A 21,169-nucleotide genomic window follows, 5' to 3' on the forward strand; every position below is an offset into this window, starting at 1 on the left:
GTTCGAGTCTTTATATCTTTTTTATTCATTATGGATATCTGTGTTTTCAAATTTAGGGAATAGGTTTTTCCTCAAAAACATGTTCTTGTGACTCTGAAGTTTGCATCATAAACCAATTCTTAACTCTCGACTAGAAAATAATAAGGAACTTATCATCATCCTTAACCACACAATTTCCACTTTCAAGCAACTTAAAGAACTGAGTATTTTCAGCAGAGTGATATCAAACAATACCTGTCACCGATGCCTAAGCAATCCTTAATAATTTTTTCATCGTTTTTTAAGAATAAAATATACGAAGAGTTATTTTCGTTCATACGAGTAGTTTAAAATTTAGGAACAGTATGGATGTGTGACTCAGTGTATTTAAATTTAGTTCAACCATACTTTATGCATTGCAGTTATGCGGCCAAATTAGAGGCTACACACCCCTAAAAGTTTACGGCCTATTTAGAAGTGTATGTAACACCGATTTTTCTATTATCCAATGAATTGCTTATAATTATTATACTGAGTGTTTCCACAAAACGCTAAGGGTTCTCAGTATTCTACCGTACAAATAGATACTGACTCCAGCTTTTCAATAGCTTGGAAGGTTTTTTAAATTGCTGCGGGTTTGTGGATCAATTAACACAGAAATATAATCCTTTAACTGAATCAAGATTTCAAATTTAAATACTGCATAATCTTTAGCTTCGAAGAACATAGAATAAAAAAATAAATCCATTATTGACACACATAAAGTTTTATTAATATAGTCAAAATGTTGGTTAATAATTGTCAATAATGCATCATCATCAGCTCCATATATATAATATTATAAATACAATTGTACACCCTTTCTTCAAAGTTTCTGCCTTCATAAACAATTCACTATAAACTAGAGACAAATACAGAGCTTTCTCAGCAACTTACTGTGATGCTCTACACATTCAGTAGCCTCGTGATCTAAGCGATTTAGTTTGCTCTCATCCAGCAAAACCTGCTGCGAGTTCTTATTATACCAAAACGCCGCTTCGAATTCGGCATGTTTCACCAATGTTTTAAATTTCACATAATAGTAGTCGCTCTCTTCCTGACTATTATAGACACCGTAAAGCGTGTGTACGCTTAGAACTGCACAAGTGCCGTTGAGCAAACCGACCTGCTGTAATAAGTCATTCATATGCGTTAGCAGAGACTTCAGCAGCAAGCTGGACGCATGAGAGTTGCACCACTTGGCCACGAAGGGCTCACAACTGCACCAAAACCAATCGATGCCAGCGTCGCTGCAGCTGCGATTCGCCTTTATTGGCCTGAGTACCGATTGACAGCTCGCGCAGTCAGTAAAGTGTGGCTCTCTGGTGCCTGCACCAATCGTTAGAGCATGTTGGATGGTTTCATGCAAGTCCAAGGGGCTCACCAAACGATTACGATTTAGTTGTAAGGCTTCAAATAAAGCCAGATGAGTCGTCTTCCAAGCTTCAGGTAGTGAAATGTAAAGTAAGGGTAAACGTTCTTCATAAAATCCGCTAGCGAGATTGTTAAGTCGACCGCGTAGCATGCCATTAGCGCTGAGTAATAACACCACATAATTTTCAAGTACCTCAGTGCTTTTCAATAACCTCAAATATTTGGCGAATACGTGATCAATCTTTGTCGGTAACACATGCTGTTCGCTAAAACTATTTACCCAAAATATACCTAAACCGCCAACGCCGGCAAAACTCTGCGCGAACTCGACAGCATAATCCAACACATAACTGCCTGCGAGCCGCGGTCCCAAGCAATATTGTGGTGTTATGTAGTATGTATCCGTTCGCAGACGACGCTCCACGGCCCGCAAAAATGGCTGAAGGTAATAATCCGTAGGCGAATGTTGGAATCGTAGAGTCTCAGTGCTGTCGTACCTACAATCCTCAGCGTAGGCGGTTGGCATGCCCATATTACTGACCTGTTGCCACAGAAACGGACAGCCGTCAAGAATGCCACCTCGCTTACAAGCATAAACAGTTTTCTGCTGTTGAAGCTGGCGACCCGTTAAGAGCGCCATTATGTTAGGAAAGGCATCGTAGCCGAGCTGAGATAAGATGAAAGGGAGAAGTTTCTTTAGAAAGTTTTATAATTGTGGTAGCCAACTAAGCCAACCTTATTAAACCCCAGCAACTCGAACCAACGATGATTGTTATCTTGTAAGTAGCTGTATGTTTTCGGCATTCGACGGCGCAAATTAATCTGTGACAGACCATCCAGTCCAAAAAGCAATACACCAACTTTCTTACTGTTTGTCCAATCTTTGCTAAAATTTCGCTTATGTATAAACGAAAATGCATCCATGAAAACAATTTTCTTGTCGCCACGCTGCATACAGTTAACAATAGTTCCAACCACATCGAGTGGTACGATAAAGTCTTGCTTGAAGATGAAACAAGGTGTACCACTGAAAACATAATGCATTTGTTGTTATTAGTGCAACCGGAGCCTTAACGCTTTCAGTACATCAACTTATCAGCACTGGCCTCATTCTTTATCTCTCTAAAACAGCAAGTAAGCTCAGCGCGCTCCTCCTGCAAGTATAGAGGTTTCCATTCCTCATTTATATGCAAATAGTAACGACTGGATATATTATCGAATCGCTTAGAGACCAACGGTTTTGTGCGTTGAAGTTTCGTTCCACAAATCACATTCGGCGCTTGTATAGCTGCCAGCTATAAATATAAGATATTGAAATGTCATAACATTACTGAGAGAAAATATTCGGCTGTCAGCATACGAGCCACAAAACGACCTGTCATACTGTTACCTTTGCGTTGGTACTTACATCCGGTGAAAATGTACTTATGCGTGGTATTTTACACACACTATCATTCACCACGAAATTTTCATGCGGACCGCCGAAATCCATCACCACATTTCGATCTAACAACTCTCTCGTATCACTAATCTCTAAATCAGTTTTATAGCCGGTGCGTAAGCGATAACCACAGTAGTATATGATCACAAATAGTAGTATGAGCACTAATACAGCTGGCGTTAGATCGCTTCGTGTTTTAGCTGCTCGTATCGCGTGTGTCGTTTTGTAAGAAATCGTACGTAACACATTGCAAGCCAATTTCTTCAAAAGCAAAAACATTTTTTTATTACTTTTACAATTACAATTTTGTTATGTAAATATTATTGGCATTAAAGAAAAGGCAAACCTATTGGTTGCACTCCCCCCATAAGTATTTAAGTCTTGAGTTATTATATATTGCTATACAAGACCCCAATTTCAACCGATTGGAAGCGAGTTGGCACTCCTAGACACACACTAGACACCATCCAACAATATTTTGTCGGTCGCTTTTTGACAAAGCTGTTTAAAGGAAGGCGAGGTGAAATCAAGCAGGCACTTTTCTCTCCACTGTCCAGCGTTCTTTATACCGAGATTGAAAAATCATGATAGACATACCCTTGGCGAACCTAGCGTAATGGATGGGGTTTATACTATCGCTTTTGTGGCAAGCTCAAAACATTTTGTCGATCTATGCAGGTTTGGTGATCCAGTTTTAAGAGATTTTAGGTATCACAAAAGACCAATGTTCACAGCGGTCTAAGCGAGCGCACGTTACCTTTAGCGCGAGGATCAATCCGACTTAACCTATTCTAACCTATATCATGTACGCATATATCTATATATTAGACACAAGTAATTTAAAACTTGCATAGACGGATTCTTAAGAGTACTAAAAATATCCATGTAATTGCCGACACATTTATTTATATACCTAAATATATAGGTAGCGTTAAATTTCGTTATATTTGTCAATAGTTGCTCAAAAATAAATTCGCACTCTCTAAAGTGGCCCTATACATATTTTTCTAACTCCAAATAAGCTTCTCAAGTCTTTTCATCACTTTTCTTCTTTTCGCGTTTCACCTCACGCCAAGCTACACAACAAAATAAAAAATAAAAATTTATTTGCGCTCATAAATTTCTATTACATTTCCTATCATATCTTTATGAGACTCCCTTGATGCATAATTCAAGGAAAAAAATTGCAACAATTGCTAACAAAACGGAAATATGAGAAGCATATATGAAAAATGATACACCTGAGTTTTCGCAAGAATGGACATACACACTTTTATGAGGTAAAAGTTACGCGTTGATAAGCAGAATGAATAGATATAGCTATGTATATACATATATGAGTATACCATAAATGGTATATGTGGATACAGATATATAAACGAGTATATTGAAATATTCTGACAGCTCAGCGCAGAGCGCAGCATTTACCAAAATCAATTTGCTAAAAAGGTGACACAGTGGAGACATAAAGTCAAGTGCTTTGATCATAAACGCAGATGAACAATATTCACTGGTACAGGTACAGTGTCTATGCACATATGTATGTTACAGTCTATAAATATGTAGAAATACATATCTATATGAGAGAGCAGTACACCTAGACAACTTATTTAAAATTACGCATTCATATTTATGCTGTCAATGCTGTAATATTTGTCACTGTGTGTCAACGCGCATATCTGTCAGTCTGTTTTTCTTTCTTACATCTTCTTACATTTTCTTTGGCAGCTTGTCAGTTTTGGTGACCCATAAGTGGGTCACATTAAAATTTGATGAGTTGCCATTAGTAAATGTTGGTTGGTGCCTCTCTTTCTTTGTTGTTCGCGTTTTTCTTTTACTTCCTTTCATCTTACGACTTTTCTACGCACTTGCTTTGGTCGCTTAACTACCTTTATAATTGTGGCCATGAATCACTTTTAAGTGGTTTACAAATATTTTACTATTTAAATAAAAAATTGCAAGTATTGCTAAATTGGTGGGGTTTTTATGACATTTTATTGCGACGTTTGATTGTCGTTATTTACTTTATTTGTTTGAAATGAAAGTATTTCGCAGCTAACTTTTTATTGAGGATAAGGAAATATTTAAGGAAATACTTTCATTTTGTGAGAGCTTTAGAGCTAAGAACACATTTTGTGCTAAAATCCTTAGATCGAATAGAGCAATACACATATCCACTCAAGTCTTTGTAAACTTATTACTTTGCCAACAATGCATTTTACTATATCTATTGTAAATATAGCTCAATTATTGCTATAGATTTCACACACCTCAATTTATTGCTACATAACACAATATTGCCACATAATTCAAAAAGCTAAAGCTATAAAAATCAACAAAACATTTTTTTTCGAACTCTCACTTTCCGGTCATTTCACAACAAGTCAATTAAAAGCGAAAATTAATTGTACATTCTGCGCAGGCTGACGAAATGACATGAAACATCGAAAACAAATTTAGGCCAAAACGTCATCAACGCATCAACGGCATCGAGTCGGCAAGTTGACCACTGCAAAAGTGTGTCTAACGAGCAATGAGAACTATGAGCGAGTCACCCACGCGACTGGCGCCAATTCAGGCGCTTGCCAAAAGCGAAGTGTGACAAACAAGCAAAAAACAAATAAATAAAAATTAGGCAAAAAAGCGGCAGCAAAACAAAATAAAAGACAACAGAATGATATAACATTTTTCTCTGGTGAATTATGAGTTGAGCACAAATACTCCCACTATACTCCTCAATTCAGACATAGCGGTATTTGTTTCATTATTGCCTGCTCACTCACATGTCATTGATGTTTTGTTGAGTTGTGTGGCGCGCGAGATTGAGTGGAACTTTTGGCGCTTAGACAGATAGAAAAACTTTGTTTATGGAAAAATTGAAAAAGTTAGTTTGTTGGCGTAAATAGAATGACTGCAATGACATTTCTACAGCTGTAATGAAGTTATACTGACTAAAGTCTTTGAAACTCTGTTATTGTTTGGTGTTTGTTATTGGCCAAACTGAAATAGAATTTGACATTTCCATTTCTAGGTTTGTTAGTTAATTATAAAGAGTAAATGGTATATATATGGTAAAGTGAGCAAAATAGATATTAGAAAAATTTTCTTTGAAATACATAAATTTAGACAGTTCTTACTTAAAAAAAAAAATTGTAAAACAAATTATTAGGAAAAAAATAGTCTGGTATTCTTTATTTTATACAAAGCCCTCTTTAATTATTTTCTTGATAATTTTATTTTTTTTATATAATAATCTCATAATGTGGAAGATAATATACTTTCCACACTTATTGTAATCTATTTTTTCTGTAATGTGATAGAGTATAGATTGGCTTAGAAAGCTTTCTGCTACGATTACAGACGAGCTCTCCAGAAGCAATTTAATTCAAAAAAATAGTTCTAATATTTATATATGTATGTAAAGTACAAAAAGGCGTACAATGTTCTTCCTAGATGAAAAATATATATTTATATATATACATTCAAATATTTTCCTACAGTCTGATAAGCTTTTGTTTCCACTTTGCATAAATTTTCTGCACTTGAAAACGTACCAATCGACAGGTCTTTATTTTCTTACAATTCGTACTTCCTGTACACTTCAAATTGACAGGCAGTTCTGCCAACAGTACACGCTTAGCTATATTAAAATAAGAGTATCGGTTGAACACAAGAGAAATCGTACAAAAATAATAGTATGCAACACAAAAATGCAAATGCGCCTGAATGTAGACTACATAGCTAGAAGTTGTATATTTTTATTTGTGTTTGAGTCTTACTTATTATACTTGCATAAAAAATAACTATGGAGATTATTTCTTTATATCAATACACAGTCAGTTCAGTTATCGACAGACAGTTATCGAAGATGCACGACTTAGCAGGGTGACGCAATACATTTTTTGTAATGTTTGGTATTTAAATATTGCATTGCCGGAAAAAATATTACTTAATTGTGGTTAGTATATGTAATGTTGCAAGCTGTTTGCGAATTATATACATATTTTTTTTTAAATTAGAGAACGCCATGCGTCCTACAGCTTAAAGGTGCCTAAAAGTATGCTTTAGTAAAATAAACTCTTTAACCTTCTAGTAATATAAATGTATATCAATATTTCCTGTTTTTCCTCATATATGTTTGCATGTAGATATGTATGTACATCTATATCACCCCCACAAGTAGTAGCAAATATTTATTGATTGCGTAGTAACTTTTTACAACGTCACTCATATCGTAAATGTCATTGCCTGCGTATCAGTCTCTTAAATCTTTAAAATGCTTCGATGGCGTCAGCAATTTGTTTCACTTCAACACTTGTGCCAAGCAACCACCAATCGTTTATCCCCTTCAACACGCACAGATATTTCTGCTGCGAATTCGACAAGTATCATTTCCATCATGCCACCCATTTCATGTATTTTGCAAATCATCTCGGCATTTTGCATAAATTTCACTACATATCACCGGCTTTTTGTTTTTATCCCCATATTTGCCATAGCGTATATGGTAATGCTGCCACTGCGGTTGCCCATTATTATCACAGCTGCATACCTTTAGGCGCACATGCAGATGAAGCAAGAAATTACGAAAATTGATTTTACGTTTCTGTTTTTTTAGTTGATTTGACACAACGTGTATGCATCGACTGTGCTCTTATCGGCAGTGGAACACCACCACCGTATGCCGGAATTTACCACTACAGCGAGCTGTACTCACTTAAGTGATGTATACCAGCCACACAGCGCCAAGCCTACTTTTGTGCTTAAAATTTTAGCTGTCAAAAGCTGTTGACAAGGGTGTGACCGCGTGCTCTCCAAGTAAGTAGCGGTAGTGTGGAAGTGTCAGAGGCATGCGGCAAAGTGACTTCGGCCAATAACCTGTTGTCTGCTGGTCGAGCATAATTTTCGGCGCAGCGTGTCACCCCCAAAAAATGACTGGCAACACGTGCTTCATGAAAACGTGGCAGCGGCTTAGTTGCTACTTTCTTTTATGCTGCATTACACTGTCATTTGTAATTATGTAGCACAGTTGTGGGCGTGTGCCTTTCAAAACGCCCGGAAATATGCAATATATGTAAATAAAATGTATGCTAATGCCAATGCCAAGCGCAGCAAGTGGCCATATAACCATTTTGGGTTAGGTGAATTGGCTCACGTTTCTATTAAATACTAGTCGGAAGGGTTGTGCTGACTTTTGTGTGTTAGGCGTGGCTGCTCAGTGTTGATAAGGCTGCCCATACCCACTCTGCCCGTCTCCACCGACGTACACACAATTTGCTTAATGTTTTTTATATAAAACTTTAATATTTATGCTCAAGTACTTAACTCAAATACCTAGCTTTTAACGCAGCATGCACTCAATTTAATATTTATTGTTATTGCATACTTTTAAGCGCGTAGTCTACCATTACGTTCTTTATTGAAATAATATTTCGGTATAATTGTACAAGGGATACAACTCAAATGCTTTTTGCACGCATGGTGATAACGGAAAATGCTAATTTTGTTTGTTTACATTTATTGTTATGTCGCTAGTAATAGCCTACTTTTAGGCTTGCAAAACAATTAAGCATGAAAATATGCAACATAATTGTGTATGCAAATTAGTTTTGGATGTGAATTGTGCTTGCATTAAGTACTTTTATGGGGTATGAAATTATTGCATATATTTTGGCGCAAAATGCTGTATGCCGGATTTATTGTTTGAGTTTTATTATAATTATAATCAAAACGTATTATTTACTTTTTATTTTAATGAAAAATCATTAGTTTTCTCTTTATGAATATAGTTATTACTATTTACGTGAAGTTCAAGTTTTTTGCATACTTTTATAGCTAAATTTTAGTATCGGGAATTTATGTTTTCTTGACAACAGCTAACCAACACAACTTCCAAAAATGATTCAAAATATGTTGAAATATTAGAAAGCACGTCTTAAAAAAATTTGTTTGCCTACTTTTAGGGTTAAATTTTTGTATTTGAAAATTTTCGCAGATAAAAAAATGTATTATCAAAAATTTCTAAAATGTTTAAAAAAGTCTTAAACTATTGAACATGACATGACAGGTTGCATACTTTAAGAATAAATTTTTGGTAATGAAAAATTTTATTTTCATGCAACTGCTTTCGAGTATGAGAAATTTATTATCGAAAATTTCTAAAACATTTCAAACTGTTTTAATATTTCTTTGCATACTCTTACTACATTTTTCAGTAGTGGACATCTTTATTTACATGACAACTGCTGTCGAAGATAAGAAAATTTATTATCAGACAATTTCAAGACTGTGACAAAAAGTGTACAATTCTTTGCCTACTTTTAGGATAAGTGCTTTAGTAGCAGGGATATTTTGTTTCCATGACGACTGCTGTGGGAGATGAATAAAATATTTGTGAAAGTTTTTCTTGAATATTTTAAAAAGTTTTGAATCAATAAAAAGTATTTCCTTCTGTTGTCATGAAAGATATAACATATATTTTGCATACTTTTAGGAAACATTTTTGGTAGTGAAAAATTTTGTTTTCAAACAACTGCTATTGGAAATAAGAACATATATGACCAAAAATGTCTAAAATGTTTTAAAAACTTTTAAGCTATTGAAAAATACTTTGTGGATAAATTTTTGATGGTAAAAAATTTTAATTCAAGAATTCTATCAAAAACAAGAAGATTTGTGTTTAAAAATTACGAAAATGTTACAAAAAGTGTTAAAATATTAAAAATTACCTAATTCTTCTACGAAAACTCGAAATGTTGGGCCGTTGTGTAAGTGTGCAAGGCTCCAGCGACGACGTTGCGGCACTTTTAGGCGCTGACTACTTGAAGGTTTGTAGTAAATTTAACTAAAATAAATTGCTACTATTATTAATCTCTTATGCACATATTTCAATGTTCAATACTGTATTTAAAAAAGTTTTTGTTTTCTTAAGGTCTTTTATTTTGTAAATGTGTATCTACATACCAGTGTAATATCGTAATATTTCAATACGAGCGTATTAAATCACTATTTTCTACAACTGAAACTCTTAAAAAATATTTTGCATTTCAATCTGAAGTTATTTAAGCCACACCTACTGCACAAACTCTTCTTGAATCCATTTTATTTTTATAGTTATTTTCACACAAAAATAAATATTCGTTTGCTAGCTTTGGCTAAGACTTTTCATACAATTTTCCACACATCATGCATTTTCCAACATAAAATGTGTTGCCATTGGCAACCGAATGAGAGCGCATAACTATACGACTGCATACAACAACTAATGCCTCCGTTACGCTATACAACGTTATGCTATGCTACGCTATGCTGTGCGAAACAATACAGGCACAATAAAAGAATGCCTGCTGCAGAGGAATGCGCTCGCACACACACACACACACAACTTACTTGTTGTGTAAGCTGCTCTGCTCAGCCGTCTCGCCTGTATATTTCCACTTGGATTTAAATTGAAAGGCCTGTCACTTCACATGCTCTTTATCCTTTTGAAAGTCAAGTTTATCAGGCCTGCCAGCATTTGGAATTCTTAGGCTTTTGCTGCAACCTCCATACATCGTTCGCCTAACACCACCCGAACTATTTCTGGCCAACAACGCTTCTGTTACTTAGTTACCTCGTGTGTTCTTTGCTTCTTCGTCCCTTTCGCCTTTTGGATACTTCTACTTACATTACTTTCGTGTCAGCAACAGTTACTGGCGGCAATGGAGTTAGCATCATCACCGCCATCATCATAGATACTACATTTTATTGTAGTCAACTTCAGGCCGTTTGCCATATTCTTTGCTAGTTAGCTTGTGTTGTCTTGTTATAGATTTGCGTTTTGTGTTCTTTGTTTTGGTTATTGCTAGGCGTGTATGTTGGACAGTGGATCAATTCGGGAAATCAGTTGGAAAACTCACGTGTTTTTTTTTAAGTTTCGTCTCTTTCTTTCTATGAAATTTTTTATTCAAAGTAAAGTCTTAGCATAACTAACTAATTTTGAAAGCTAAATTTTTGTTTTTAGCGTCTACTTCAAGCCAGCAAACAACAAGGACGAAGCATGGAGGGTCTGAAAATATGATTAAAATTTATTCTTCGAAGTTCGGCGTTTTTTATGACTTTTATGAATTCCATATGTATAAACTACTTATATACGAAATATTTCAATACGATTAGAACAATACGATTTTTATCCCACTGTTGACAGAACTCGAAATTACTATTATAAAAATATAATAATTTTTAACTGCACACATTCCTTCAGTATATATATTTTTTCCCATTTTCTTAGGCCTGTAAAATGTTGAAATTTCTTAAAACCCAATTCTCTTTTCACTCATTTCTTGTTGCTCTGCTATAATCCAGCAAAACCAACAGCGCAGCAGGTGCTCTAAGCTAGTTTTCTTGCATATTTGATGCAAGAATTTGCATTTTCATGTTTATTCATGTCTTAATTTTCTAGTCCTAAAGGAAATATGAAACTAATTTCATTGTCAGCGCCACAAAGAATATACAAAAGAGTAATTCGTGCACATAGCAGTTACTAATTGTTTTGCTGCAACAATGCACAATTGAAATGCAGCTAAGCTAATATAGATTTCTTTGTAATATAACATTTACCAACACATAAAAGTGCATTTTCGGAATATATTTCAGAAATTTAAAATTTGTAGGCATAAAATATTCTGCTTCATGCAAAAATTTCATTTTTCGTAAGCGAGAAATTTTATTTTTGAGCTACATTTCTACATTTCTGTAGATTTTTGTTTCAAGCTCATGCTTTATTGCACTCTCATGTTGAATTACATAATATTTTATTACCAACAGCTGTTTCAAAGCGAACTAAATCTTTGTGATTTGCTACAAAACTTTGCATTCTTATTTCAAGTTTCTTGTTAAGCCTGTGCTCTACAAATATATTAAGTTTTGTATATTTTCTTCTAAGCTTGTATATTATATATTAATTAAATATATTAACAAAGTCACTTTGAATACATATATTTATATTTACTATATATAAATTCCCATATAATTGCATTTGTAGCATCATCTCTCCTTCGTCGCCTCTTAACAAACATGGTTTGGCATTGCTTGATGCGTTGGTGTGCGGAAATTACAAAAGTCCTTTGCCAATAATTATGATAACATCACTGAAACGATGAATAATATGTTGCCACTCTGCCAATTCTGCATAAGATTGTGTTAGCTTGTTTGCTTGCTTTTCGGTCAGCAGGGCGTATACGTTATCGTTTGGCACTCAACACATTTGCTCATTACACTCGCACTAGCATTATGGTGCTATAGCCTAATGGCTTACTTCCGACTACAAGTTTCGTTGTTATAGTGTTTTGTGAGAATATCTGAGATATCTGCATACAAATATACATATATCTATATACCATATATACATACCTTATGCTCAACGCAAAACGAGACTTTATCCATAACTCGACAAGGACATGACATATGGCCATTCTTTTTTTTGCTTAGGTTGGCAGGACATGTCTGTCACATAGTTTTTTTTTTAAGGCACTATAAACAAGTCAACCTCGAGTGTGTTTTCCGAATTTTACTATGGAAATTATCGTTGAGCAAAAAGTGTTTGTTTGAAATTTTGTTATTCCAATGGAATAAGTGCGACGGACGCAATAAAAATGTTGCAGAAGGCATATAAGGAGTCTTGCCTATCACGTGCACGTATTTTTGATTGGTATAAGTCGTTCAAGGACGGCCGTACATCGCTGGAGAACTTGCCCCATGATCGTCGTCCAGCAACGTCAATAAACGAAGAAAACGTCGAAAAAGTAAAGAAAATTGTGTTGAAAAATCGTCGTGTGACTGAAAGAGAGATAGCTAGTGAGCTCAACATATCAAATGGATCCGCTCATAGCATTGTTCACGATGTTTTGGGCATGAGACGTGTGTCTGCTCGACTTGTTCCAAAATTCAGCTCATACGTCTCGTCTTGTACGCGATTATTTGACCAAAAACAACGTAAATATTGTTCCGCAAGCACCGTATTCACCCGACATGGCACCGTGTGACTTTTTTCTTTTCCCTAAACTCAAATTGCCGCTTCGTGGAAAACATTTTCAGTCGATTGAAGTCATAAAAGAGAATTCGAAAAAGGAACTGAAAGCCATACCTAAAGCGGCCTACCAGAAGTGTTAGGAAAATTGGAAAAAAAGGTGGCATATGTGTATGGCCTCTAATGGTGACTATTTTGAAGGGGATAAAATAAATATTGAAGAATAATTAACCATTTTTGTTGTTTGAGCCAGTCTCGTTTATATTTGAGCAGAAGGTATATACTGAGATACAACCAAATAAACTTAGGGATACACTTATATTATAAGAATATTTTAATAAAAATACATAAGTATTGTATTTATATTTATGACTTGTACAAAGGCTTACATTTCGTGAAAATTTAGACAAATAGTTTCAAATTCTAAATTTTTGTAGTACAATATATTTATTTCGTTCTCGCAAGTTCTGAACTAAAACAATTCCGACTTTATTCGATCCATTATGTCATTTTAACAAATATGTACATATATTTATCCCTTAAGCAAATGGCAATTAATGGCAATCCCTAATTAGGGATAGAAATATAGATTATTTAACTCGCTGGTTTCAAAAATAACCATATAGAAACTTTTCCGATTCAGAAAAATTCACATAATGTGGTTCTTCTGACTTGCAAGTGGATATAACCCCTTAATATCCGTTTACTTTTTTATTAATTTAACTCAATTTTTTTTCCTTCTTACTTCTTTGTATTTTCCCCCACTCTTAGTAAAATGAGTTTGCGAAACCTCCGTATTCAAAATTAGAAAATATTACTCAAAATTTTTCACTCACCTTTGTATGTGAAATTCCTTATATTCTCTCACGATTAACTTAAAAGTCTTAATTTTACTTTCTTTCTTGCAGATTTACACCGATTGGGCCAACTATTATCTCGAGCGTGCCAAATCCAAAAAGAAAGTCACCGATTTATCAGCAGACTGTCGCGATGGTCTGCTACTTGCGGAAGTCATTGAAGCGGTGACGTCGTTTAAAGTGCCCGATTTGGTGAAAAAGCCTAAAAATCAGCAACAAATGGTGAGTTTGAATATAAATAAATACTTAACTTTTAGTAAAAGTTATTTATAATTTATGTTTATCACTTTTTGTTAAATATGAACTTATTTCAAAAGCAGGAATCCTTACTGAAAACTATATTTGCTTCAAAGCAATTATTTATTTATATAAACAAATCGTTGCTCCTAAGTCACCCTATAAATATAAACTCAATGTTTTTTTTTAATATTATATTTCCTGCCATCACTTAAATAAAAATATCCTTGTCAACTCATTTGAAAATATTATTTTATTTAATAATCAACTAATCACATGATACCATATCACTCAATTACCTCTTAAAGTTATAAAAATCATAATTCCGTAATTAATTGCATACATCAAATGCAATTTCGTAATTATGCTGCAAAGTTTTCTATGTAATACGAGTGCAGCAACATTTAAAAAATACACACAAATAAAGCTCGCTTAAGCGCACAACACACCTTAAGGCTTTAAGCGCAAATGTCTAAAACTTTAGCAGCCACGACCGCAAAATGCGCAGGTAAACGTGTGTAGAAGTGCACTTTTCCCTCAAGAGTGCTTGTCACACTTCCAACAACAAACACATTACACTCGTCTGACTCATCCATGGCAAACGCTGATATCACGGCACACACATGCATACATAAAAAGGTTTGTTTGTATGTGTGTGTATGTGGAGTGTGTTTAAAATAGAAGCAACTGCCGCGTAATAGAAAACTCGTTAATTGTTTTTCGCACATACAAAAGTCGCGGCACAAAACGTGAAAATATTTCATTTTCCCCATTTTTTTTTCAACTACAGTTAGATAGCGTTTTGTTGCGGAAGCAGTAGTTTGCGGTACAGTAAGCAGAAGTCGTTGCATATTTTTCTATACCCAAGAAAGATTGAGCAGGCTAAAGTTTTAACACAGAAAAATAACGTTATATCTGCTAGCTATAGTATAAAAAGGTGTCATAATTACAAAAAAAAAAATGTTGCTTATTTTCACAATAAAAATCCATGAAATTTTATTTTAGCGTCTATAAGTATACCTCAAGCATATGTAAAAAATTATGAATTTTGCTATGCTCCTGAATAATCCAATATAGCATATCAGCATGTAGGGTATAATTTTCGGACAATTTTTGGCGACAGACATATTCAGCACTTGACTTTATTCTTCACGCACACATCCATATTTACGCAAACACTAACTCCATTTACTGCCATCATTCACATTGACACACACATATGTGTATATAGCTCAATGTATGTGGATTTGTCTTTTTCCACGTCTAGCACTGCGCTGTAACGCAATGCGACGTGTTGAAAAGCCACGACAACCAGCATGACTGGTGTTGCCACATATCCTTCGGTGACGCGGTTGAAAGAGTGTCAGCATCGGAGTTGAGGGAAATCGTATTAATGACAAACTGTTTGCCAGCAAATGAATGAATGAAGGTAGAAACTTACAAGCGAAAAAATTAAATTAAATTAAAGTAAAAACTAAAATAAATAAATGAAATAAATAAGGGGAAAGAACAAATGCGAACGTCCAAATGAAATTATTATGAATTTAAAGAGCTGTCTGTTTGACATTTAAATAAAATGGATTGAAATAAAATTCATGAGCAATATTTAATACGACGGAAGAAGGGTTGAATGATGTAATATATGGCTGTATGACGTAAATCATATGGCTTAAAATAATACTGTCATATGACATGGCATGATGTGATATAATATACTTCAATTATTATGACCAGAATTTTTCCAAGCAGGTCGAAGCTTTTATCTGTGTTGAGATATCATATAATACGACATGAAATTATATGATATAAAGTCTTTTGCTAAATGTTGCTAATGGCAGATCAAGTGATAAGTAATATTCACGTGACTTTATTTTATAAAATAATACAAGTTGCATGTGTATATGTACGAATACAGTAGGTATGTGACGATTAATTGTCATGTCATATAAGAAGATATTATGTGATCTAAAGTCATGTAATGATCTGTACAAAAGTGTACCAAATTAAGAATTTTGTGAAAATTGTGAATTTTCATATAAAGCTCAGGTTTACTCATTCCACATTAAAATGCCTAAGCGAGATTTGATTTGATAAAACATCATATGATTTTGGACATCTGGATTGTATTGAATGTGATCTGTTTATAGATAACTCAATAACTCTCCAGTAAGATCTTAAATGCTGTTGACACATGTATGTTATAAAGTAATTTAGAGTCATGTGACTTCAAATTATTTATTTCCTTGATATAAGATATTTTGTGTCATGTGAAGTTATATCAGCCATGTGATTTTTAAAAAAAAATATTACGAAATGATATGCTGAAATGAAGTGTGTTGGAATGATGTGATATGATATCACGTGATACATAATCATATGTTCCTAATTGATATTAGGACACACATGACTATCCACAAGACTTGAAGTTCAAGCAAGATATTTTGTGTCATGTTATATCATGTGACGAATAGTCATGTGACTTTCTGAAAAAGTTTTTATGAACACTGATACTGAAATGATGTGATTTGGCATCATGTTATGGAACAGCATATATTATATCATGTGACGAATAGTCATGTGACTTTCTGAAAAAGTTTTTATGAACACTGATACTGAAATGATGTGATTTGGCATCATGTTATGGAACAGCATGTATTATATCCCATGACCTTAATTGACGTTGACTGACCGTCAGTTGTAGTTTTGTATTACGCAAAATCTTTGAATGAGATGATCTGATATCATGTGATGTATTGCTGTTTGTCCTTATGTCGTGAAATTTAGGTGATTTTTCGTTTATTTAATGCATCATATACGATTTTGAAACCAGGGATTTAATTCATGTCATGTCGGCATCATACTATATGTTGTGACACAACATTAAATCAAAGACATTTTATGAAGAATGTAAGTTATATGCGATAATATTATTTATATTTTAGGTATATGATCCTCTTCCTAAACTAAAAGCTCTAGTTCTGTTGTCACACATTTCACCAACCAGCCAACTGCCCATAACACACTGGGACCACTCGTCACACATTTTTCTACACACACAGCACAAACTTGTCACGTAATGGTTCCCTCGGCAGAGAATCTGTCGCCCATTTGCCTATTGAAGTTCAAAGACACGTAAAATGAATCAAAATCCTCTTACAACTTTTCTAGCTTTGCTTAGTTACCACTTCGGTGTAGCGCAAAATGCAAATATAAATAGAATAAAACGTACACATGCACACAAAGTCCCTTACGTACTGCGCATACGGTGCAAACTTTTGCTTAAATCAACATTTGAATAGCGCAAGGAAAAATGCAAGCGCGTAACAGGCCAATAGCGGCATGGCGAGTGAAAAAAGCGCTTGAAAACTGAAAAAAATTTACACGAACGGCTGGTTGGCAGACTTGACTTTGAGCACTTTTACATTTCGCTGATTTTTCGCTACATGCGCGTATTGCAAGTGGCGGTGCGCGGGGAGGCGCGCTTTTTTGCGCTTCACTCCACTCAACTCAGTTCAACTTCGCTTTGCTTTGTTCCACTTGGCGCGCATTTGCTGAAACCACTCATTAGAAAAAGTGTTGGCTGCGGCGCATACAAAATTTGTTTTATTTTCTATTTTCACCCCTTTCCCCCTCGCGCACACATTGCATTCACTGTTTCTTTTGCTTTTCCGTTTTCTTTTGCGCTTTTTGTCAACTTCTGTGCAAGTTTTGTTTCGAAACTTTATTAAAAACTTGCCGTGTTTGCATTAGCCGTGCTGAGCACTCAAGAGGAAAAGGTTGCCAGTGAACAAAAAAACCAACGGTAGCGCAATTTGAAAGAATTAGAGTAAGAAGCTAGAGTGGTTTTTGTTCTTGGTGGCGCAAGGTGTAAGTATTCGCCCGTACTTGATTTAAAAGTTTTATTATGATTGTATTGAATTTATTTAAATGTGTTAGCCGTTTGTTTGAGTGACGTTGGCCGTCCAGTGAGTAGCACAGATAGCAAGAGAACTAAGTGCGCAGTGAGTTGTAATGAGCTTTAAATTGGTTGAGACGGTTGAAATTTAAGTTGGAGAAAGTCTTAGGTTTGCCAGATATACCTAAGTATATTACAAATAATTTTAAGTGATTTTTCCAGCATATTTAACCACGCTTCAAACTTTTAGAGACATCAATTTTTAGTGCGAAAAATTTAAAATAAAAATTATAATAAAAAAAATTTTATATTATTTAAAAAAATTATTTAAATATTTTTATTACTATTTAAGTGTTTTTTTTTTTTTGGTTTACCTTTTGTCCTACAATTTTCTCTCTTAAAAGTGATATCTCTAACAATAAGTTTAAAATTTTCAAATTCTCGAGCCAACTAAAAAAGCGCAACCATATCTACACCCAAATTGAGCTCAAGTTCATTGTCGAAATGCAAAATCGCATTATGAGTTACACATACAAATGGAATGAAACAAAAAATAAACTTTAAGCAATCACCTCATAGCCACCGCGCTCCAGAGCAATACGCTACACTGCACTGCGTCTGCAGCAAGTCTATGAAATAAAAATTTATTTCAACTTTTGTCGAGTTTACGCTTTGCATAAGCAATGAGAAACGCCGCATGCCAACTCGCAACACTTGCAAACTGCTAGCCAGTAACTGGCAAACGCTGCGTGGCGCCTAAAAGCGCGCTATATGTGCGAACACAATGCAACGCCCAGAAAGTGCGGCATGTCGTATAATAAACGTGAAGAGAAAATTTGGAAAGCGAACGTGACATGAGTGGAAAGCAAAAAAAAACCCTACTATGAGTATGTATGTATGTATGCGCTGAAAAGTCATGCCTTCGCAAAAAATGCGAAAAGAAATAGAGAGAAATGTAAAAGTAAAAAAAAAAAATTTTTAAAAAGTGGCAAACTTGAAATTTGGCAAATTAGTTAAGCAGCAGCCACACTGCGCTCACTTTATATTTTCTGCTTCGCTGCCGCAGTTTCTTGCAACTCAAAGCACAACATTTATTCTGCACGTAGGCCACTCAATTGTAAATGTGTCTCTGTCTGTGTTGAGTGGGCGTAACTGTGTACGTGTGTGACATGTTGCTGAAATTGAGTTAGGCGAGTTAATTTTTACTGAGCGACAGCTAATTTTATACTGCGCATGCGTTTTTGACACAAATAGCATTAAAATTCAATTGTCGAAAATTTCGAATTTTTTAACGAGTTTTCTTTAGCTTTGCGAAAGAATTACCGTAATTTTCGTAACTTTTATTAGAGATATATATTGGGGTAAGTACAAATCTTCCCATCATTCACATTGTAATCTTATTACTTGAGTTATGAGGGAGACTCTTAGGCTAGGTTTAAAGTTCGTTCCTGAGACAAAAGCTAAAAGGATTCCAGCTGAACAACTGAAAATGGCAGTCCATAATACCTTAATAACTACTAAGTGTTGAAGGAAAGACCCTCATAAATCGAAAAGGATCGAATCGAAATCAAAGAGCGTTAAGCCTGCCACAAATGTATTCGGGCGGCCAATATCAATTTCGGCTAATATAATATCTTCGCGAAGAAATGACTTCCTAGATGTTTCATTCTCGGTTTTACACAAGCTAAAAAATGGAGGAGAAAGTGTCACGTAATAAAAATATCTATCTTACTACTTCTACACCTTTTGGACAATGTCCATAAAGAACCCCTACGACTGCAAAAATTCAGACCCAGCCCGTTACAAATCCCATGTAGTCCGGACAAGGGAAAACCGTTCTTGTGATTTCAAAGACTTTGCAGTTCCAGCGATTGCGCCGCGACGAGGCACTCAAACGAGTCTTATAATAAAGAAGGCATGGTAATCGAACTTAACGCTGCTTCTGCCTGAAAAACGCTACAGTGATCCAGGAGCCTGAAATACATATGTTTTTCGGAAAGTTCCTTACAAAAAACTACACTCCAACCTTCCCATAGTGGTCTAAGTTTTCAGTGATGCAATGAAAGATGAAGCATATGCTTTAATAAAAAAACCATAAAACCATTTAGAAGAACATTGTAAGATTTAAAATTAATAGTATTAACATCCATTTTCTTGCAAGAAATCACATGATATGATCTGTAATTTATTGACCTGACATTATATTGTTAAGATCAATGAAATATGACTTGTCTTTTGGTATGTGCATGATTTTAAAATATCAGCGATTGAGACATCGTGTGACTTATCATCATGTGATTGCATATTTGAATGTGATATGAATTCAAAATTGATCCTTTTCATATTCATAATTGCACAAAACTTGTAGTGACATAAATTTACATCATATGATGGGACATCACGATATTTATGGTCATGTGACTTATTACATAAATAAAAGTAAGTACAACATACTACCAGAATTTTGAAAAATAATTTAATATTGTATTTCTACCAGAACTATGAAAAACGATGACTAAGAGTGAAATGATTATAAACCATGTGATATGATATAAAACTGTATTTTATTACGTGTGATGTGTGCATCGATTTAAATGCATTTTCACATGTTTTCGTGCTAGTACACAAATTTCAGAAACGGTACTGTTCGCCACTTGACTGACCTGCAGCCATGTGCTACGCTCATTTCTGCGAATGCTACTTTCCTGCCGGGCGCATTTGAAATAATGGTCAACTTAGCAGCTAATGTGCGTCTAATATTTCTTCCAGGCAGCTACAAAGCATTTTTGCATTTCTCACGAGTATTTTCCATCCTCCAATGATCAAATATAAATTCTATTACAATTTTGCTTTCATGCATGTAATTTCAAAATATTTTTCTACAACTCAAATACACTATCCAACTACACCCCTCTCGCTGTATTCCTGTGCCGTAAACGTGCCAACTTTAAATCCCCTAATCGGCTTGGCACGATGCCTACAATTAATTTTCACACCTATAAATTCTGCTGTAAACTTTTCTCATAAACGGTACAATCCCTTGACTCACGCGCTCACTTACACACGCCCAGCCGAGCACACCAGCTGTGTAGCGTACGATTTTAGCACCAATAAATTCTAAATTAACCTGCGCGCAAGTGAAACTTCAACTTGACTTTGGTCATTAAAAACTCAACGAGACATATACATATATATATTTTGTGGTCCCCACTTATACACGCCGTGCCTGTTGAGGCTCCCCCACTCACCCACTTAGGCACGCTATACTCAGTGCCATTTTGCGTAGCCAAGCAATTGTAAATCGTAGCTCATTTGTAGACATTTTCTGCATAACGGCAACT

At 34.9% G+C, this 21,169-nt stretch overlaps 2 protein-coding genes across 5 annotated transcripts in view; one reads left to right on the plus strand and one right to left on the minus strand.

Moving 5' to 3' along the window:
- The window catches only part of sick (sickie), a 417,791-nt gene that overhangs the window by 122,144 nt on the left and 274,478 nt on the right, over nucleotides 1-21,169 (plus strand). For all 3 annotated transcript variants that reach the window (XM_070107203.1, XM_070107204.1, XM_070107211.1), the window contains one exon: nucleotides 13,748-13,918. In XM_070107203.1, coding sequence (XP_069963304.1) covers nucleotides 13,748-13,918 — 171 coding nt within the window. The remainder of the gene's footprint in view (nucleotides 1-13,747; nucleotides 13,919-21,169) is intronic.
- LOC106624216 (uncharacterized) lies at nucleotides 725-3,136 on the minus strand. 2 transcript variants are annotated; one of them, XM_014243904.3, is made up of 4 exons: nucleotides 2,801-3,136; nucleotides 2,479-2,687; nucleotides 2,128-2,419; nucleotides 725-2,059 (listed from the first exon to the last, which is right to left on the minus strand). In XM_014243904.3, the coding sequence occupies exons 1-4, from the start codon at nucleotides 3,110-3,112 to the stop codon at nucleotides 881-883; spliced, it is 1,992 nt and encodes a 663-aa protein (XP_014099379.3). In that variant the 5' UTR covers nucleotides 3,113-3,136; the 3' UTR covers nucleotides 725-880. The 2 variants fall into 2 exon arrangements, with proteins under 2 accessions (XP_014099379.3, XP_036215863.2); XM_036359970.2 differs by having other exon boundaries at nucleotides 2,783-3,136.

The sequence above is a fragment of the Bactrocera oleae genome, chromosome 3 (genome assembly GCF_042242935.1).
Source record: "Bactrocera oleae isolate idBacOlea1 chromosome 3, idBacOlea1, whole genome shotgun sequence".
Taxonomy (NCBI): domain Eukaryota; kingdom Metazoa; phylum Arthropoda; class Insecta; order Diptera; family Tephritidae; genus Bactrocera; species Bactrocera oleae.